Source organism: Melozone crissalis, unplaced genomic scaffold (assembly GCF_028551555.1).
Source record: "Melozone crissalis strain CALT ecotype California unplaced genomic scaffold, PUWL_Pcris_2 ptg000016l_1, whole genome shotgun sequence".
Lineage (NCBI taxonomy): Eukaryota > Metazoa > Chordata > Aves > Passeriformes > Passerellidae > Melozone > Melozone crissalis.
In genome coordinates, this window is record NW_026535794.1 from 17,549,549 (window position 1) to 17,567,157 (window position 17,609).

Sequence of the window (17,609 nt, forward strand, 5' to 3'; positions counted from 1 at the left end):
AAAAAAGTCCAACCTTGCTTTAATGTTATCACATATAGGAATGCTAAAAGCATCATGGCACTGAACTATATATTTTTTCCCTGTTCTTAGAATAGATCAATAATCTGACCTGCCCTCCTAAGCAGCACTGCCAGTCTCTGAGCTGACTGCACCTTTTTTTTAAGACTGACTGCTGTAAGAACAGAAGATTCTTAGTTGTTGCTGGTTTGTAATCATAAAATTACAGAAGCAGAGGAGTAAAAGGGATCTCAAGAAATCACTTAGTCCATCGCATACACACTGTGTAGAGACCTGTATTTTCAGATATGGCAGATATATGCCTAACTTGCTCCTAAAAATTGCTCATTGAGGAAGATTCCAGTCTTTCTGAGTAGCATGTTTCTGTGTTTCTCTAGCCTGATAGAGCATTTTTCCTGCTATCCAACCTGAATCCTTTTTGCTTCCAACAAAACTGCATTACTTTTGCCCTTCCTTTCAGCAGTATCTGATAATAAATTATCATTATTTTCTATCTTCATCTCTGTCAGACTACTGTCATGATACACCATTTTTTTCTCTTATTTTATGCTGTACAGGGTTGATTGTTGTAACCTTTTGAAATTCTCCACATTTTCTCAGCTTGGACTGTCTTCAATTTGCCACTGACATTTTGCCCAAACTGCATACAGAATTCCTTGGAAGTCTTGTCTTAGCCGAGAAAAGATGAGCAGACCATAATAATCTCCACTTTACAGAGAAACCCTTTCTGCAGAACCACAGCCTGGTCAGGTATGTCCCATTTCTTCTTTCTATGGATAGTAGTATTTTGCATGAATCTCTCTTCTGTGATTCAAAAAAATTTCTCTGCTATTCACAACTGTGAATCTGATGCTATTCCCCAATGTGCCTGTAATTAAACTGGGTATCTACTTCAACTTTTTATGTGGACTTTTTTTCATCACTCAAGTTATTACTGAACAGAAACAGACCAAAAGCAGATGCCCACTTGAGATTTTCCCAGCCTAAAAGTGAACTAAATCCAGTTTTGTGAAAAAGAGGTAATTTGTTTTATTGTTTTTGTGAAATTTCTGTATTTCCACATTTTCCTCACAAGCATGTCACATGGGACCACATAAAACCGTCACAAAAGACACATTATCAGGTTAAAAGATTACATTGTACTAATATAATTTGTTCTGGTCCAGTCCAAGTTGACCACTTACGTTACGGGGTTCTGCATGTCCTACAGTGGTTTCTATTAATTTGTTCAGGAACCATTGTGGGTATCAAAGTTAAGAAGATTGATCTGTATTTCCCAGGACATTATTTTTCCCTGCTTTGTAAAGACAAATACTAAGTATTCCTGTATCTCATTTCTCTAGTAACCTTGTCTTTACCACTCTCCACATTAGACCCTCTGAACTTGTCTTTAAATGCTTTAGAGAGCATTTTTGTTTCTCCTATTTGAAGGCATTCTGAAATTGCATTCTTACTAGTCTCTTACTGTGCTTCTATTTTTCTCTGCACCAGCTAATTTGTTATTGTGTTTTTAATGTGTTTAAAGAACTGCCAGCTACCCTGGTATTTTCCTGTACTTTTACATTATTTTTCGTAAGTACAGGTACGCACCAGCTCCTGAAGCCAGCTAAAGCACACTGTCTCTAAGCCCATTATCTTTGCCCTGCTGCCATTTTACCATCCTTTCTCTTCCTAGGTGAGTGAAAGCAACTATTCTGGGACCTTTTTCACTCAAATTTCCTTCCACCTCTTTTCAAAAGAGATCTTCTCTATGAGAACAGAACAGAACAGAATCTACCTCATACAGCCATTTCCAGAGTCCCTTTCTTTGCCTTCTCTCTCCAATCAAGAGCTCCATGGGCTGTCCATTTCACAGTTCACCTGTGACCAGTAACTCTTACTCTCTGCCTACAGTGTGACACGTTTTCATAATTATTTACTGCCAATAGCACATTCCACTGAAAGCACTTAACACCTACCACCCCTACCTGAAGGTTCTTGTGAAAACTTACAGGAAACTAAAGTAGTTTATTCAATGGGCTGAGTGGTTCAGTACACAGCTCCTGTCTGTGCAGCACAGTTCTAATTTCATCTCCAATGGAAGAAAGATGTTCACTGTAGTTCCTGTTTTTCCTAACAACTGGACAAGACACCCCATAACTAAAAGAAACCATAGCAATGGTTTCTCTATGCTTTTAGACAAAGTTGATTGCTTTCAATTTAGCATGAACAAATTGTATTACTGAAACAGGCATCTTTCCTGAATTATTTTGCTCCAGTGATCAAAAACCATGGGGTATTTATGATTTTGCTATCTTATATCATCTAGCACCTCAGGGCTGTGTTAGTCACAGCCTCATGGGTGTTTATTTGTTGCTTTTGATTCCTTTCCTTTCAGTTTGGTTTTTAGCTTCTCATTTTCTTTGCCATGCACATGCACCGACAAGACAGCCAGCCAGAGGAAAAGTTTGTCTGTTTCATCTTATGCAATGCTGGGCTTCACAAATTCATATTTCTCAGTCAGATCATAGATATCTTCACATCATGGCCAAAATGGAAAAGCTGCAACTATGCAATTATTGCCTAAATTTCTTCTTTCAAACTCAGCATAATTAAATGAAGCCAAACAGGCTTTACAAAAAAAAAAAAAAAAAAAAAAAAAAACAAGAAAAAGAAAACCCTAATCCCCAAAAGAAGGATTTTTCTGTTCTAAAACATTTGTAATATTGGGAAAAAAGAGCAAGAAGGTGACAGTGCTATTACAAAGGTTTAATGGACAGAGCCTTGCTCAATTCCCCTTCTAGCTCATCCCAACACAAACTTTACATTACACCATCCCATATTTCACAATCTTTCTGTTATATTTACATCCTCATCAAGTTGCTGATGAAGAAATCAATGTATCACCTGTCCACATTTTCTCAAAAGATTATACAGCTGAAGTGGTACCAAGCAATTTTCTGTAAAGCAACTGGGAGCGAAATATATTTAAAACAGAAATTCTGAATGAGCTTCACCTATAGCTTCCTGGCCTGGCAACACCAAAGCACAGCTGTAATTTTTAATAATCAAATAAATGGGTCATTTTGCAAAACAAGATGTAACCTAACTACAAAACTGAGAGGCATTGGTCAGTAAAAAGCCAGGACTTTCTGAGCAAATACAAGAGGCATCTTATGAAGAAAGAAGATTTTGATAAAGCAAACTTAGTGCAATTCATCATTTTATCATACACAAGGAGCAGTGGTAAAAATAACATTTAGAGGGCAAAACCACTCCCTTGGCTAGGGAGAAAAAACAGGGACTAACTTTGAGATCCATAATGACAGAAGTATTTCTCCTGACTGCTGCAAACCTTAGCTGAGGCTCTGGAACACACAGAGAAACCCCTAGGCAAACAGGGCAGCCTGTGGTAACAGCAGGCACTTCATAGCTTTTATTTCCTGCCCAGAGCTGTATCACTTTTGTTCATTCTTCACCAGTTAAGAAACATTTCAAAGCACCTTCCTTTTCTGTAGCATCATTTCTATATTATTCAGAGTTCGGACACTAGTGCCAAGTACTGCCATGTCCACACTACTCATAATCCATTTTTTGTGTGTGTTTCTACACAAAGACAGTAATTTAGCCTAATTCACTGTAATTTAAATTACTGCAATAGAAGTCTTCCCTATTGAGTTTGAAATCATGGCTGGGGAAGCACAGATTCAAACAATGGGGCTTGTCTAAAGGCTGCTTTTACAAAAGGAGTGAAGCTGAACCCCACTCATGCCTAAGGCAATTTTTCTTCTCATGGGAGTGCGTGGGACACAGGACACGAAAGGAGCTAGAGGACTCTGTCACAGGACCCTACTAAGGAAGCACATTCTGAAGGACTTTCTTAAAGGTAATTTTTATAAGAACAAAATGATGCTAAACTCAAAAGCCATATTTTTCTTCTCCCTTTTTTCTTATTTTAATGAACTACTGGAATGATTAACTTGGAGAGACTAGATTGGATAGAATTGAAGTTAAGGTGTTTTGTAAGCCAATCTCTCCCTGCTCACTGTGTATGTGTAAGGCAGTTCTCTTCTTCCACGCTTTGATTTCAGCAAAGTCAGCAGCAACAAATGCTGGCATTATATCTGGAGCCCAGGAAACCTTTCATCACCACTGACACCTATCTTGTTTCTGAACCTCCCAGGTCGTTGTTCCTTGCTATAGTACTTTTCTCCTTTAGTCAGCAGCTTCCATCCACCTCTGCCTGACAAAGACTGAGGAGGAGACCCCTCTCCCTACCACTGGAGCACCTTCAGTCACTCCCTTTATAAAGAGACCCAGCAGGTAAACTGAGCGCACTTTTGTTCTGTCCATCACACTTGAATTTAAGCACCTAACCATCAGGTGTCAGAGAGCAAACCCTCAAAGAAGGAAAAAACAACTCTTAGTCCAAGCATTCTTTCAATGAATGATGCTATGCCCCATTACAGGTAAAGGAGGTCTGGTTATCTTGGATCTAATAAAAACTACACAAATGTGGGTTTTAGTGTTTTGTTTCATTTTGTTTTTAAATTACTCTACGTCTTCGGTAAAAATTGTGTTCAAAAACAAAATGCACAGAAAGCAAAGTGATGTTAAACATTAGAATGTGAGAGGCATATTATTCCTAGGCTACTGACTTAAATAGTGGTATTGTAAAACTATTTTCTGGGCTTCTGCTTTACTTCATGGTGGCAAAAATTGTTGGAGGTTACTGAGAACCAGGTTTTTGCATGTGAGTATTCTCCAGCAAGGTGGGCTATAACCAGTCATTTAAAAGATGCAAACTGTGCAAAGCACAATGTACTATGAAATATTAATTATGCATAGAAATTATTAGTATTTAGTAAAAGTTTGAAGCATTAAATGATAGTTGTAGCCACACATCTTTGGTCTTGAAAAAATAGGATATGATTCAAGAATGAAAAATTGCTATAATTGGGAAGCAAAGAGGGACACATTAGAAATGGAGAAATCAAGCCCAATTCAGGCATGTAATGGATCAAAACATTCAGTGTTGGTCTGAATAGAGCAATTATAACCAAAGACATTTCTGAAAAATGACCTGTGTTAAGAAATACGAAAAAGCAATTTTCAATAGTTTCATTTTTTGCTATACATGCCATTTGAAAATAGCTAATAATATTTAGGCAAATGACAGCTTCCTGCCCTTTACTCAGCCTTTTATGAAACCTAAATGGACTTGTTATTTTCCACTATACTAATTGCCTGAAACATTACTGTTTTATAGCAAATATCACACACCAGAAACAGCTGTATATCTTTTTTCTTATTATAACTCTTATTATATATTCCATTAAACAGCACAACTTCCATTGAAAGCTTTTTTGAACTCCATAACTTTATTTCTATAGATGGAAACACATCTGCATATAGTAATTCCTATATCTAACAAAAGCATACTGTAAACATGCCAAAGGAAAATCCTAAATAAATTATTAAATTGTCCATACCACAGGGTTCTCTATTTCATGCAAAAGAGAAGTAACTGATACAGTGATGTCTCTAGTCCATCTCAGGTAGGCTTATCTTTTTAGAAGCTAAAGAGAGACTGTTGGGTCTTGCCTCAAGGCAAATTCCTGTGGGACTGACTCCAGCCACTGCTCATTTCTCAGAGAGGCCTCACCAAAAGAATCAAGTGACTGAATTTGGATTTTCCCACTCTTACTAAACTGTCACAGCAATTAAAACAATACCAGTCTATACTTCTATGCCCTCCTTATAGAATCATAGAATATTCTGAGTTGGAAGGGACCCACAAGGATCACTGAGATCAGATCCTGGCCCTGTACAGGACAACCCCAAGACTCACACCATGTGTCTGAGAGTGTTGCCCAAATGCTTCTGGATTCATTATAATTGTATGATTTTTTTAAAGAAAAAAATCTTCAGTCAAATGCAATTCAACAACTGAAGTTCCAACACCTTCAATGGCACGAAATTGTTTGCTGAGCTTTTGCATGATCAGCGACTTCCCAGGCTCCGTGCTTTCCTTTCAGGCTGCAGAACCCAAGGCTGAAAATATTTTTAGCCAAATATCTTTGCACATCTAGAAAAAGAATTAGTTGCTTTACAACACTGACAGCCACACCTCTCTTCCTCTTCCATGCACAGAGAGGTGCCATGAAGAGTGACAACACCATTAGCTGAGAAAGGAAAAAGATGAAGCTAATGGAGAGAAAATGCTTTACTGCTGGCCTTACACATCAGGACTCTTACAAAGCGCTGGAAATCTCAGCAAGAGAGAAGGCAGAACTACCCATCCTGCCCTGAGCTTTGCTTTTTTGTGCCCAGCTTGCTTGGGCATAAACAGCGCTCTGAAGAGGTGGCCTGTGCCTGGAAAAGGAGCAGGGGATGGATCTGGTTCTGTCAGAGTGTGCTGCCACCCCCACATGGCCAACACAACATGACCCTTCTCAAGCCACTACTCCATACATGTTACAGGACTCTGCCCTTTTAGACAGATATGGGAATGAGGTGAAAGCATCACAGGCTTGGACAAGGAAGATGATCAGTCTCTCTATATAGCTTAGAGAATCAAAATTACTGTGTCAAAATTAAATGCATAAATATATTGCCATCTACTGCAAAAACTGAGGTGATTGTAAAAGCCAAAGAATCTGTCATGGTTGGTTTGGGTTTGTTTTAATTCATTGGGTTTTTCTGGGGAGGGTGAGGAGCAGGGTGGTATTTAGTTTGTTGAAGTTTCTTGTTTTTCTTTATATTTTACATCACACAGACTTTCAGCTCTCAAACAGCTGAAGCTTCATTCAAGTTAAGATATGCAACAGCAGTGAAATATTTTAGCCACTTTTTAAAAATAAAAATACCAATAATTGGATCTTTGGACAGTTGTTGCACCTCTTTTATAGAAACCACATTGCAACCTAAAATTGCACTATCAACATCTCAGCTCTGAAGTAGGAAAAAAAAATCTCCCATCCTCTCAGCAAATGGACTTGCTGAGACTGTTATTTCTTTACATGAACATACTCCATAGATAGGACATTACATAACAAAGCATAGGATTTTTGTTGTTGCTGTTTAAATAAGGAGGATGCACTTCTGTGAGCTTCCCCCTCTACTAGAATTACATGCTATGTTTAAAAGCAACGTGAACAGAAGCTCTTTCACACATAGTAGGTCAGTGAAGGATCCAAGACCATTACCCACACAAAATTTGGGCATTAATGATACTCATTTTTCTCTGACACACATGTAAATTGTGCTGTCACTGTTCTTTTATGAATCCATGAGGAAAGTTTATTAATATTCCATGAACTCTAAGGCTCTCTTTGTGACCACAGTTAGATTTGCAAACATGTGGAAGCATCTGATTTGCTAAATTTCTCTCTCCAAAAAGCAGATAACAGTGCAACAGCAAAGCAGACTCACTCCAGGCCAGATGCAGCAGTGTACATGTATTTTACAGCATTCTTAATTTTGTGTAGGAGTTCTTGCAACACCTTCTTCTCTTGGCTTTAATGAGTACTTATCCCTAACCAGCCATCTCCAACCATGCCATTATTCCTTTGAACATCCACACTGGCTGCCCTTTCTAAATCACATCAAACATGAGCTGGATGCTTTACCTGTCAAAGCCCTTAGCAGTGCTAATACCATTTCTCATGGAAAAAGAGATCTACTTCTATCCTTGATCAGCTCACAGTGGTATCCATTACTGGGTATCTGTAGGCACAACGTGTTTTCCATTCTGCTTTGTAGGAGCAGCTAAACTAGAAAACCACAGCACCATCCTCCTTCAAATCCTCCTTAGTAACTCTCCTGTACTACAGTTCTGACAAATGCTTACTGCTGATTGGGATCACAACTGACTTCTGTTATCCATCCAGTTCTCCTTTTCCAAAGCTATTTGTTCTGTTGGCTTAAACCTTTGAAGAAAGCTCTCTGCTACAAAGAGTCACTATTCTGACAGGAAAGGAGTGAATAACTGATACTCTGCACATTGCGCTGGGTTCTCCATCTCTAGGCAAACTCAAGAATGGTAGTTCTTCCAAAGGATCTCCATAAAACCAGAAAGGAGTTCTATCAGGGATCTCAGCTTGTCACATTCTCCTTTCATTTAAACACCTCACCAAAGGCAACTGCCCTTGTGACTGGAGACTGGGCAGGAGCTGCACTGGTGGGGTACTCCGTGCCCACGACACAGCAATAGTCTGTTGGCTGGTTCTCTCTCAGCTCTTACCCTGTTATAAGCATTTTGGAAAGCTTTACTGGAAGTAAACTAATAGTAATAGACCAACGTAACCCTGGTATAACATGCTGGCAGTTTGATATACTGGCATTTTATTCCTTTTTTCCATAGGGTGTAACAATTGTTACAATGTTGTACTCTGATTAACAGTGGGTTTTCACTTGTCTATGTTTGCAGAAAGAGTGGCAGATGAAATGATGCACTAGTTTTCTACTTTAATTCAAACTCCTGAGAGCTTCTACTTACTGGGTTTAAGATTTTTTCCTTCCTTCTGAAAAAACCCCATCTTAAATAAAAGCATCCCAAGGACTTAAAAAGACAATTTAGACATTTGTACATTTCACTTTTTTCCCCTCTCAATTTTAACTTTAAATGATCAAAGGTAAGTAAAAAATCTGAATCACTTCAGGCAAATTATAAATCAGCAAACATAGCTGCCAACTGAATCACAATAATCCATCATGACAATATTTCTGTAATTCTTTTGAATTATCAGTGTCTGGTTAGCAGGTTCAATTAACATCAAGAAAAACATGTAGACAATGAAACTCAAAGTATACCACTTTGCAAAAAATCCAGAATGATACAAATTATCAATTTATTCAATGATTTCTCCCATGTTAGAAGGCTGAGAGAAAGGGAAAGGGAAAGGCTTAAATGACACCTTTTCAGAGAAGCAGATTCCAAGCACAAGCTACTCTACACTCCCACATGATTACTCCGGTGAAGATTACACTAGATCAACAAAAGGTTCCACATAGAATAAAGATAAATCCGGTTCACTCAGTCTGGACTGTGCATCTGTACAAATTGCATCAAGTACTCTGCAGGTACTTTTTAACAACAGAGTTGTCTAGAAAATAGAGCCTGCAAGCCACTAGAAAGTGTAACATATGAGAAACATATGAAGAAACTTTCTCATATGAGCAGGAGTCTAAATTTCTTCACACTGAAATACAATTAGATTTAGCAACATTTTTGCAATGTTGAAAATATTATATTCCACTATGTGGAATATTATACAAATAGAAATCAGCATATAATAGTGATGCACAAATTCAACTTGTATGCTCATAAGGGGAGATTATAGAGCATGCCTGTATCAGCATCATGTTTAGTGTGTCCATAAATGGATACTAAATGGAATAGTCTGGGACATCTGTAACACAGCAATCATGGCTGCTGGAAAACATGAGGGAAATGGACTGCAAAAACTGGACAACAAACTCTTCCTAAATAGCATCTTCTAGTGCCACCACAGTACACAGAAAGTTGAGCTACAAGGACCATTGGCCTAACTCAGCAGGACACTGCTAATGTTCTTGAAATGTTCATGCACAAACTTCAGGGGGAAAAAAAACACCTCAAAAGAATATTTTTATCAGTCTTCTTGACACTCAGCAGAGTGAAAGGGATGTATTTCTGTAACATTTCTTGGCAATTCCCTCTACATCTCCAGAAGAGAGAGGTTTCTACAATATTCTTTGATATTACAAAACTGCATTTTTGGGTGGAAAATCATTCCTTCCAAAACTTTTACCCTCCTAAGATAAGTTTTAACCCATTAAATAAGTGTTGTTTTTTTTTTACTGTAAAAATAACGCATGCTTCCTCTATTTCCTATACAAATATATTGATGACTACAAAATACACTAGCATACTTATGTGACTCAAATTCAACCAAATTAATCTCAAATAGAGTATGCATAACTTTGCATCTTTTGAAAATGGACCGAGATGCTTCTTAAAAGTTCTACCTGATCTCTGTAGAAGTGAACTAAAGAAATATGTTGCACTGTGATTCTGGTTTACAGCAGCAAGTAAAAGCTGTGTAATACCTACCATTTACCTTGCTATGGCCTTTCAGCCTTCACTCTTTCTTGCCTAGGTTGTTCTTTGCAGCAGGCAAGGCCTGTGCCATTTGTTCTCCCCACCTACCCCAGACATACATCCCCACCTGTAGGGCCCTGATACAATTCCTCTCTGCTCCATCTTCCATCAGATGATTTCCAACTATCTCAGATATTTTCCCTTCTGAATTAACATCCAGAGCAGAATGAAATGGGCTACAGCACACTGTCTCAGCTGTGTCATCATGCTGCTGTCTGCTGACACCAAACTGCTAAGCTGATTCATCCCAAGTAAGGGATTTCTTTCCAACACAGACTCAGTAGGACAGTTCCTCCTGCCTGAGTCTCTGGTCACACATGGCAAAGCTTAATGCACCTGGCAGGGATCCTCCTTCCTGCAACATTCTGTACCATAAACGTGATTAGAACAACACCCAAGGAGGAGCAGATGTTCAGCTTAACTAAGTGCAGCCTACAGAGAGAAAGGCATTTCTGAACTGAGAGTCAAGAGTACTGTCATGCTGTACAGATGTTTCTTGTTTCACTTTCATTCCCATAAGCAGTTTTCTTAAAAATACATTGCATGGGACACATCTTGAAAAGCTGAAGATTTTTTATTCTAGGAAAAACCTCCCCAAACCCAAACATCAAAATACATGGACTCAAACATCCCAGTGAATAACTTTTTTGGTAACCTGCAGTGGTGATTCTAAATTCATTACTAAATGCTGAGTTTTACCATCTGTCACAACCCATTACTAGAGGAATTTGAGAAACTTTCTCTCCTAATCGTCTTGCCCACATATCCCATCAAGGAACACAAAATGGAGATGATGAAAAGATACCCATTCTTATAAACTGCAGGACACCTTAACTGCTGCTGTGAAAAGCAAACTGCAACTGTAAAGCTGCACACAAACTGATAAGAAGATGCCACTTAAACAGAGAAATCTGTTTTATTACAGTTTTCCTTCACATACACTATTATTAATAGGAAAGCTTCACCAAAGTCAATACTAAAATTTATTTTCCTGCTTATGCATATCTACACATACCAGCTGAAATTCATTGCATTCACAGATCTACATGTGCAGTGACAGAAAGCATCTAAGACTATTACACACACTCCATACTTGCACATGTACAGCCTGGCTTGATAAGAGTAAATATAAAACATACTCCATGTGTAGTCTGGTGTTTTTCACATAAAGAACATAATTCGTTGCAAAATATTAAAGCTAATATATAAACACTTGACTGCTTCCTCCCAGTCTGTTTCAGCCTGGCTGTTTGGCATCCATCCTTTACAGATCAGAAGTTTCACAGATGGGAGTTCCCAATGCCCAGCAGACACAATGGACACTGGATTTTCCAAGATGCTCACTTCACAAAGACCTGACACCTTTTGATGTCAATCTAACATAGTAATTTGTTATGATTTATGCAAATAATTCTTAAAAATATCTTCCAATGGAACACATAAGAATTTGGAATAGATTTTTTTAGACCTTAAGCATTGCTGATAGCTTGTTTCTAGAATTTGATAGCATTGTATCATTGAGATATTTGGTAGGAGATTTGTATTTACTTAGCTGACAAATCATAAAATTTGTCAACAACCAATTCTTCCATCTTAACCTTATCAAACGCTGATCAAAGGACAGCAAAAGTCTTGATTCCTAGGAAAAGCACACTATTGCTGTCAGAAATATTCTTCATTTTCCTTTGGATACAAGAGGAAGTTTTTACAGAACAGGCTGTGAATCTATAGAAACTGTAATGATCAAGACCTTTGCTCACAGATTACTCAAAACTAAAGACAAACACATCTTGCTCTGAACTTAATTTGAGGAAAATTAAGTGCTCTTCTCCTGCTGCTGTCAACAGCATTTGGGCAGTAGCTGCTTTTATTGGCTTACTTATCTGTTTGTGCATTTACCTCCCACAGAAAAAAAGGAATTCAGTTAAATAATTTTTATAATTTCATTTAGGAAAAAAAATCTCCATACTGTATTCTTTAACTGCTATGTCATATGTTAGTGATATTTAAAGAAATGCTACCACAAGAAGATTCCCATGGCAAGCCTTTCACCAAAGAAACATTTTGGGTAGCAAATCCTGTAAGTTTATTAGAATTTATATCGTAATTCGGAAGGCACAGGACTATCAGTGTAATATCAAGATAAGGACACTGAAGAATTTAATCAGAACAGTAAAAAGACTAAACAACAGCATTTATCACTTTGCATGCAACTACTCTTGAAAAAAATTACAAAATTACTTGCATCTCATTCATTGAGTTTATACTAAACAATGGAGTACCAACTAGAATAAACCTCCTTTTTTCTGTATTATTTACCTCAAGAACTAGCCAAAGCTGGTCTCCATTTTTCACATCTTTCTTATAGTACATGCCGTAGAATTTGACTACATTGGGATGATCAGAGAGAGCTTTCAAAATGTTGTACTCAGCTTCAATTTCTTCATCAATATCCTAGTGCAACAAATGAGAAATACATAGTAGTTAATAAATAAATAATGACAGCCATAAAAAAACCCAAAAAACAAACCACAAAGTATTTTCTGTCAATTCAAATGTAATTTGAAATGATACAAAGAAAAAAAAAATAGAATACAAATATACCATTTATAGAACTACAAAGCCTGGTTCTGTTTAGTGAATACAAACCAATTCTTTTTTTTAAATTTTGTCTTCAGCAATTTTGACTAATGAACATGTGGGGTGTGACAGGGCAGCCTTCTGGTCCTGGAGGACAAGTTGTCCATGAGCTAGAAGTGTGTCCTGGGGTGCAAGAAGGCTGATGGGATCCTCAGCTGTGTTAGGAAAAGCATTGCCAACATTTGAGGGAGGTGATCCTGCCCCTCTACTCAGCCCTGGCGAGCCCAAAACAGGAATGCTGTGTCCAGTTCTGGGTTCCTCAGTACAAGAAAGACATGGAGCTAATGGAGTGTGTCCAGAGGAGAGCTATGAAGATGATGAAGGAGTTGGAACATCTCTCTTATGAGGAAAGGCTGAGGGAGCCGGGCCTGTTCAGCTTCAAGAAGAGAAAAACTGAGAGTGAGCCTCAACAATCTCTACAAGTGTCTGAAGGGAGGGTGTCAAGAAGATGGATCCAGGCAATTCTCAGTGGTGCCAAGCAACAGGACGAGAGGCAATGGGTGGAACTGATGCACAGGAAGTTCCACCTGAATATGAGAAATTCTTTATTGCATGGGTGACAGAACACTGGAACAGGTTGCCCAGAGAGGTTGAGGAGTGTCCCTCTCTGGAGAGATTCAAGAACTCTCCAGATACAATCCTGTGCCATGCACTCTAGCAAGATACTGCTTGCACAGGGAGGTTAGATCATATGACCCCATCACTGGTCCCTTCCAACCTTAACTATTCTGTGATGTCAAGGCAAAGCCAGAGCAATCCACAAGAAGGTAGGTATTCATGTGCCTTGGGAAATTACGTGTTCCTGCTTTAGTTTTAATGGCGACCCCAGCTAGAAATGCTGCAGCTGAGACTACCTCTCTGTCTCTTTGTGCATGAACAAGTATGACTGCAACCACATCTGATTCATTTGTCATTCCACTTTCTAGAATTACCTGGGAATTCTTCTCATTTTCTGCTGTCATAGAAGCTGGTGACATCCATGGTCTCTCTGGGTTCTGCTACTGAACTATAATAATCATGGTTTTTTGTCACACTCCCATTACAGACCTTGGGTTTCTTAGTGAGGGAAATCCTTTTGCGGGTGAGATATGAGGACCAGTTTTGCCAGCAGATGCACTGGGAGCTGTGCAAATCCCTTCAGACCAAAAATGGACACAGGCATTGGCAGGCTTTAGCAGGCATTGGATGACTCCGGTAAACCTTTCCCACCTGTGCACTGGAATTGCTCATTGAGGGATGATGATTACACTGCATTTGAGTCATGCTGACAAAATATTCAATCCCTCTTGACAACAGATGAAAGCAAATATCTGCAGCCATTTTCCCCCCATTGTTTAGATCTCAAAAAAAAAAAAGGTTAACACATTCATTTCAGACTTAAAACATTTTTAATACAATTTGCTATTTACAACTACACAAAAAGAAGTGAAAAATCCTTTCTAGAAAAAGGCTCCCTTATGAACTGCCATATCCATATGAATGGATTTCATATCAGTGAAAAGCTCTGCTCAGTGCCAAAAACCTGTCTCAGCAAAGCGAAACAGAAGTGACCATGACAGAGAAAAGGGATGTTCTGTATTCCCAATGAATGATGCTCCTTCTCATTCTGTTCAACACAACTGCCCCAAAAGCACTCTCCTCACTTGTTTCTTATACAGGTCTCCACTATCCTATTCAAGTTCCTCACAGGAACCTTTTGCCTTGAGACCAGCTTGACTGTTCTCCAAGAACTTCCTCTGTCACCAGTATCATGAATCGTGCCATTAAACTTTCATTTTAAGATTACCAGGATAAGTCTTCTCACAAGAAAGGATTTTAGAGGTCTTGTTATGGGAACAATTGAAAAACAGCAGGAATTTTCCTCTTTCTAAAAAAGGAGAAACTCACTTAAAGGTAATTTTCCCCAGCACAACACAGAATACAGAAAAAAATACAAGGAAGGCAGAAATTACCAAAGTACTAAAGGTGGCAGAGAATGGAAAGAGAAAGAAGCAGGGATGAAAACAGAAAACACATCTGGCAAAAACAAAAGAAAGAAAAAAATATAGTCAAAAGCCAAAAATTAAAAACAAAGCATACAATAGTTTTGACTGCCTTGGGGAAATTGGAAGAGAATTAGCCCACTATCCTACTGTGAATTCATAGAAGTTTCTGTCTCCTGAGGGGTACTCAGATTTTATGAGATTTTTACAATTATAAGGAGAAATTAAATGATAGAATATTCATTCTGTGCCTACCAAAAAGAAAAATATTCTTCAGTATTTTATAAATGAAAAAACTTAAACTGTATTAGAAATGGCAGACTGAAAATTTTCATCCTATATATATGATAATTTGGCTAAGAGTTCTAAAGTACAATGGTATTTACTTATAGTCCTGAGGACAAGACTAAGCCTTCTCAGTTCCATCTTCATTTCAACACCTTTGCTTTCCTGTTTCAGTTTTAAAAAGCTGAGCTGTTACCCAGCAAAAAGAGTCTGTGCTCTAAAGGATTAAACATTAAAAGCTTATTTCAATCTTATATCACCCATGATAATGTAGGTTCCCAGTTTAATTTCAAAACATCAGTTAAACCAAACCATATTTCTTCTGCTTTGTTTCCTGTCTACCACTCAAGAGGCACAATTTTGAAATGATCTCCAAAGAAAAAGAATTGCAAAATGTAAAGAAGAAAATACATAAAGTATCTTTTCCTTTATTGCAATGGCTCCCTCTGCAGCCATTATTAATACTTTCAGTTTAAATAAAAAGAACTCATTTATTGCTTTCATTTTATTTCCAATACAGGATTGTCATTTTAGCAGTTACATGGAGGTAGAGCAGCTCCTCCAGACACCCTGTAAATAGAAGAGGGCAAAGAAGAATAGTGTTCTTAGAATAAAAAGGGTAAAACATTTATTTAAGAGTCAAGTCTTGGAGGATTGCACTACTACCACTTTTTCATTAAAATAAGGAACCTGTTTTTATCAGTTATATATTTGCCCATCTTCAATTTCTTATATTGCGTCTTTAGCCATCCTCTTTCTTCAATTTCCTTTACATTCTATTCCTTTTTCCTACTTAATCTATTTCTCTTTCCTCTAGCATCAGCTTTACTGTTTCTTTTTTCTTCCTATCACCATCCTTTAATCTTTTTCTGCAACCTCCCAAGTGAACAGAACATTGAAAGTTTCACTGATTTCCTCAGGAACTCCTGCCATAGCCAGCTGCCACTTAAGAATCACTCCTGAACACTTGTGAAGCATAGGAAAGCAAAAGCATTTCCTGCCAAACAGGCATTTAGATGAACACCAATTGCAAGGAAGTCATGCCTATTTATTGTAAGCACAAGAACCTTGTTTACAGAAAGCAATAGAGTCAAAAATAGTTTCCAATACATTTGAGCTCATCAAGATGCTTATCACTTGGCAAGTTATGTTTACTTTGGAAGAGGTTGTGGTATTGAATTGAGATGAGCACCCTTTTGTTGCTTTGAAAGCACGCTGAAATAAAAAAGCAGATCAGCAAGAAACACAGCATAGATAATGGAAGACACTGTGTTTTCACCGATGTATTTCATAGACTTTTGTGTCTATGGGATCATAATCTGACACTGTGATGTGCAGAGGTTAGAAGAGCCCTGTGTGGCTGTGCAGCTCCAGACCTGTAGGGTCCCCCCACAGCATGGCATGCTCACCCATTCCTGCCCAGAGGTCATGCCATGGAAGCCCACACCTCACAAACCTATACTGAGAGTGCAGAAGATGAATTTAAAAGGGCCTCTGAATTAGGAACAGCTGCTTTCCATGTTTTGGTCTTAAGAAAAGTCCCAAGCCATGTGCAGCACCACTGAAGTCAGTTGGGTGAGCCTCTACAAACCAGACTAGTGTTCTTCCTTATTCTTTGAGCATTAATCTGCCACTCAACAAATGCCAGTTATTGAAAACAAAACTGTGCTCTACAACTTCATAATTCCACCTCCCAGTTGCCTGGTGCTTTGTGTGTAGAGCTAATCCCTTTGCATTTTCCAGCTGAAAAGATGGATTCCTCTGTGAGACCTACTTATTTCTGGCACATTCTGAAAACACAGAATGAATAGAAACAATAAAATATGCTATTTTATTTTCGAGGTATCACTCATAGCATGTAACTCAGCTACACCTAAGTTATACACCTATTACACCTAAGTAAATTAGCTACACCTAAGAAATATACCTAAGTTTAGGTATATTTCTGACTTTTATTATAAACAACCACTTCCAAGATCACTTGTGTTAAGAAAAATGCATTGATAGCTAGCCTGATACTCAGCAGGCCGAAAAAGTTTATTTCACAGTCATTTCTAATACAAATTATCTACAAAGATTAAGAGGAAAAAAAAAGACTACATAAACTCACAATTAACCAAGTAATTTAAGTAACTTACATGAACAGGATCCAAAATTTTGACTGCTGCTTTGCTGCCATTTTTCTTATTTAACACCTTGAAAACTTTTCCATAAGTTCCTTTGCCAATAGTCTCAATTATTTCCCAGGTGTCTGAAGGATCGGGAAAGCTATCAAATATTATTGTTTTCCCAGACAATGGAAGCATCTCAAATGATGGCTCCTAGGAAAAAGAGATATCAGTGTTCACTCAACAAATGGTTAACAGCAATTAGTTTACCAGAAATGGGAAGAGAAAGACACAGTCCAGCCTCAAACTCTAGAAATGTGTTTGCATATAGTGTGCATGCACAGATAGCATAATGAATAAGAACTGCTGCACTTGAATTTTCCTTCATTTGATATCATGTTGACTGCACAATATCAAATGTGCAGTATTTGGTATGTGCAGTCAACACAGTAC

At 38.0% G+C, this 17,609-nt stretch overlaps 1 protein-coding gene across 1 annotated transcript in view; it reads right to left on the reverse strand.

Moving 5' to 3' along the window:
* The window catches only part of MYO3A (myosin IIIA), a 104,554-nt gene extending 87,200 nt beyond the window's left edge, over positions 1–17,354 (reverse strand). Inside the window, exons 1-2 of the mRNA XM_054273944.1 lie at positions 17,187–17,354; positions 12,461–12,595 (exon numbers count right to left, since the gene is read on the reverse strand). Of these exons, the coding sequence (XP_054129919.1) occupies positions 12,461–12,595; positions 17,187–17,354 (303 nt within the window). The remainder of the gene's footprint in view (positions 1–12,460; positions 12,596–17,186) is intronic.
* Between the last annotated feature and the right edge of the window lie 255 nt (positions 17,355–17,609).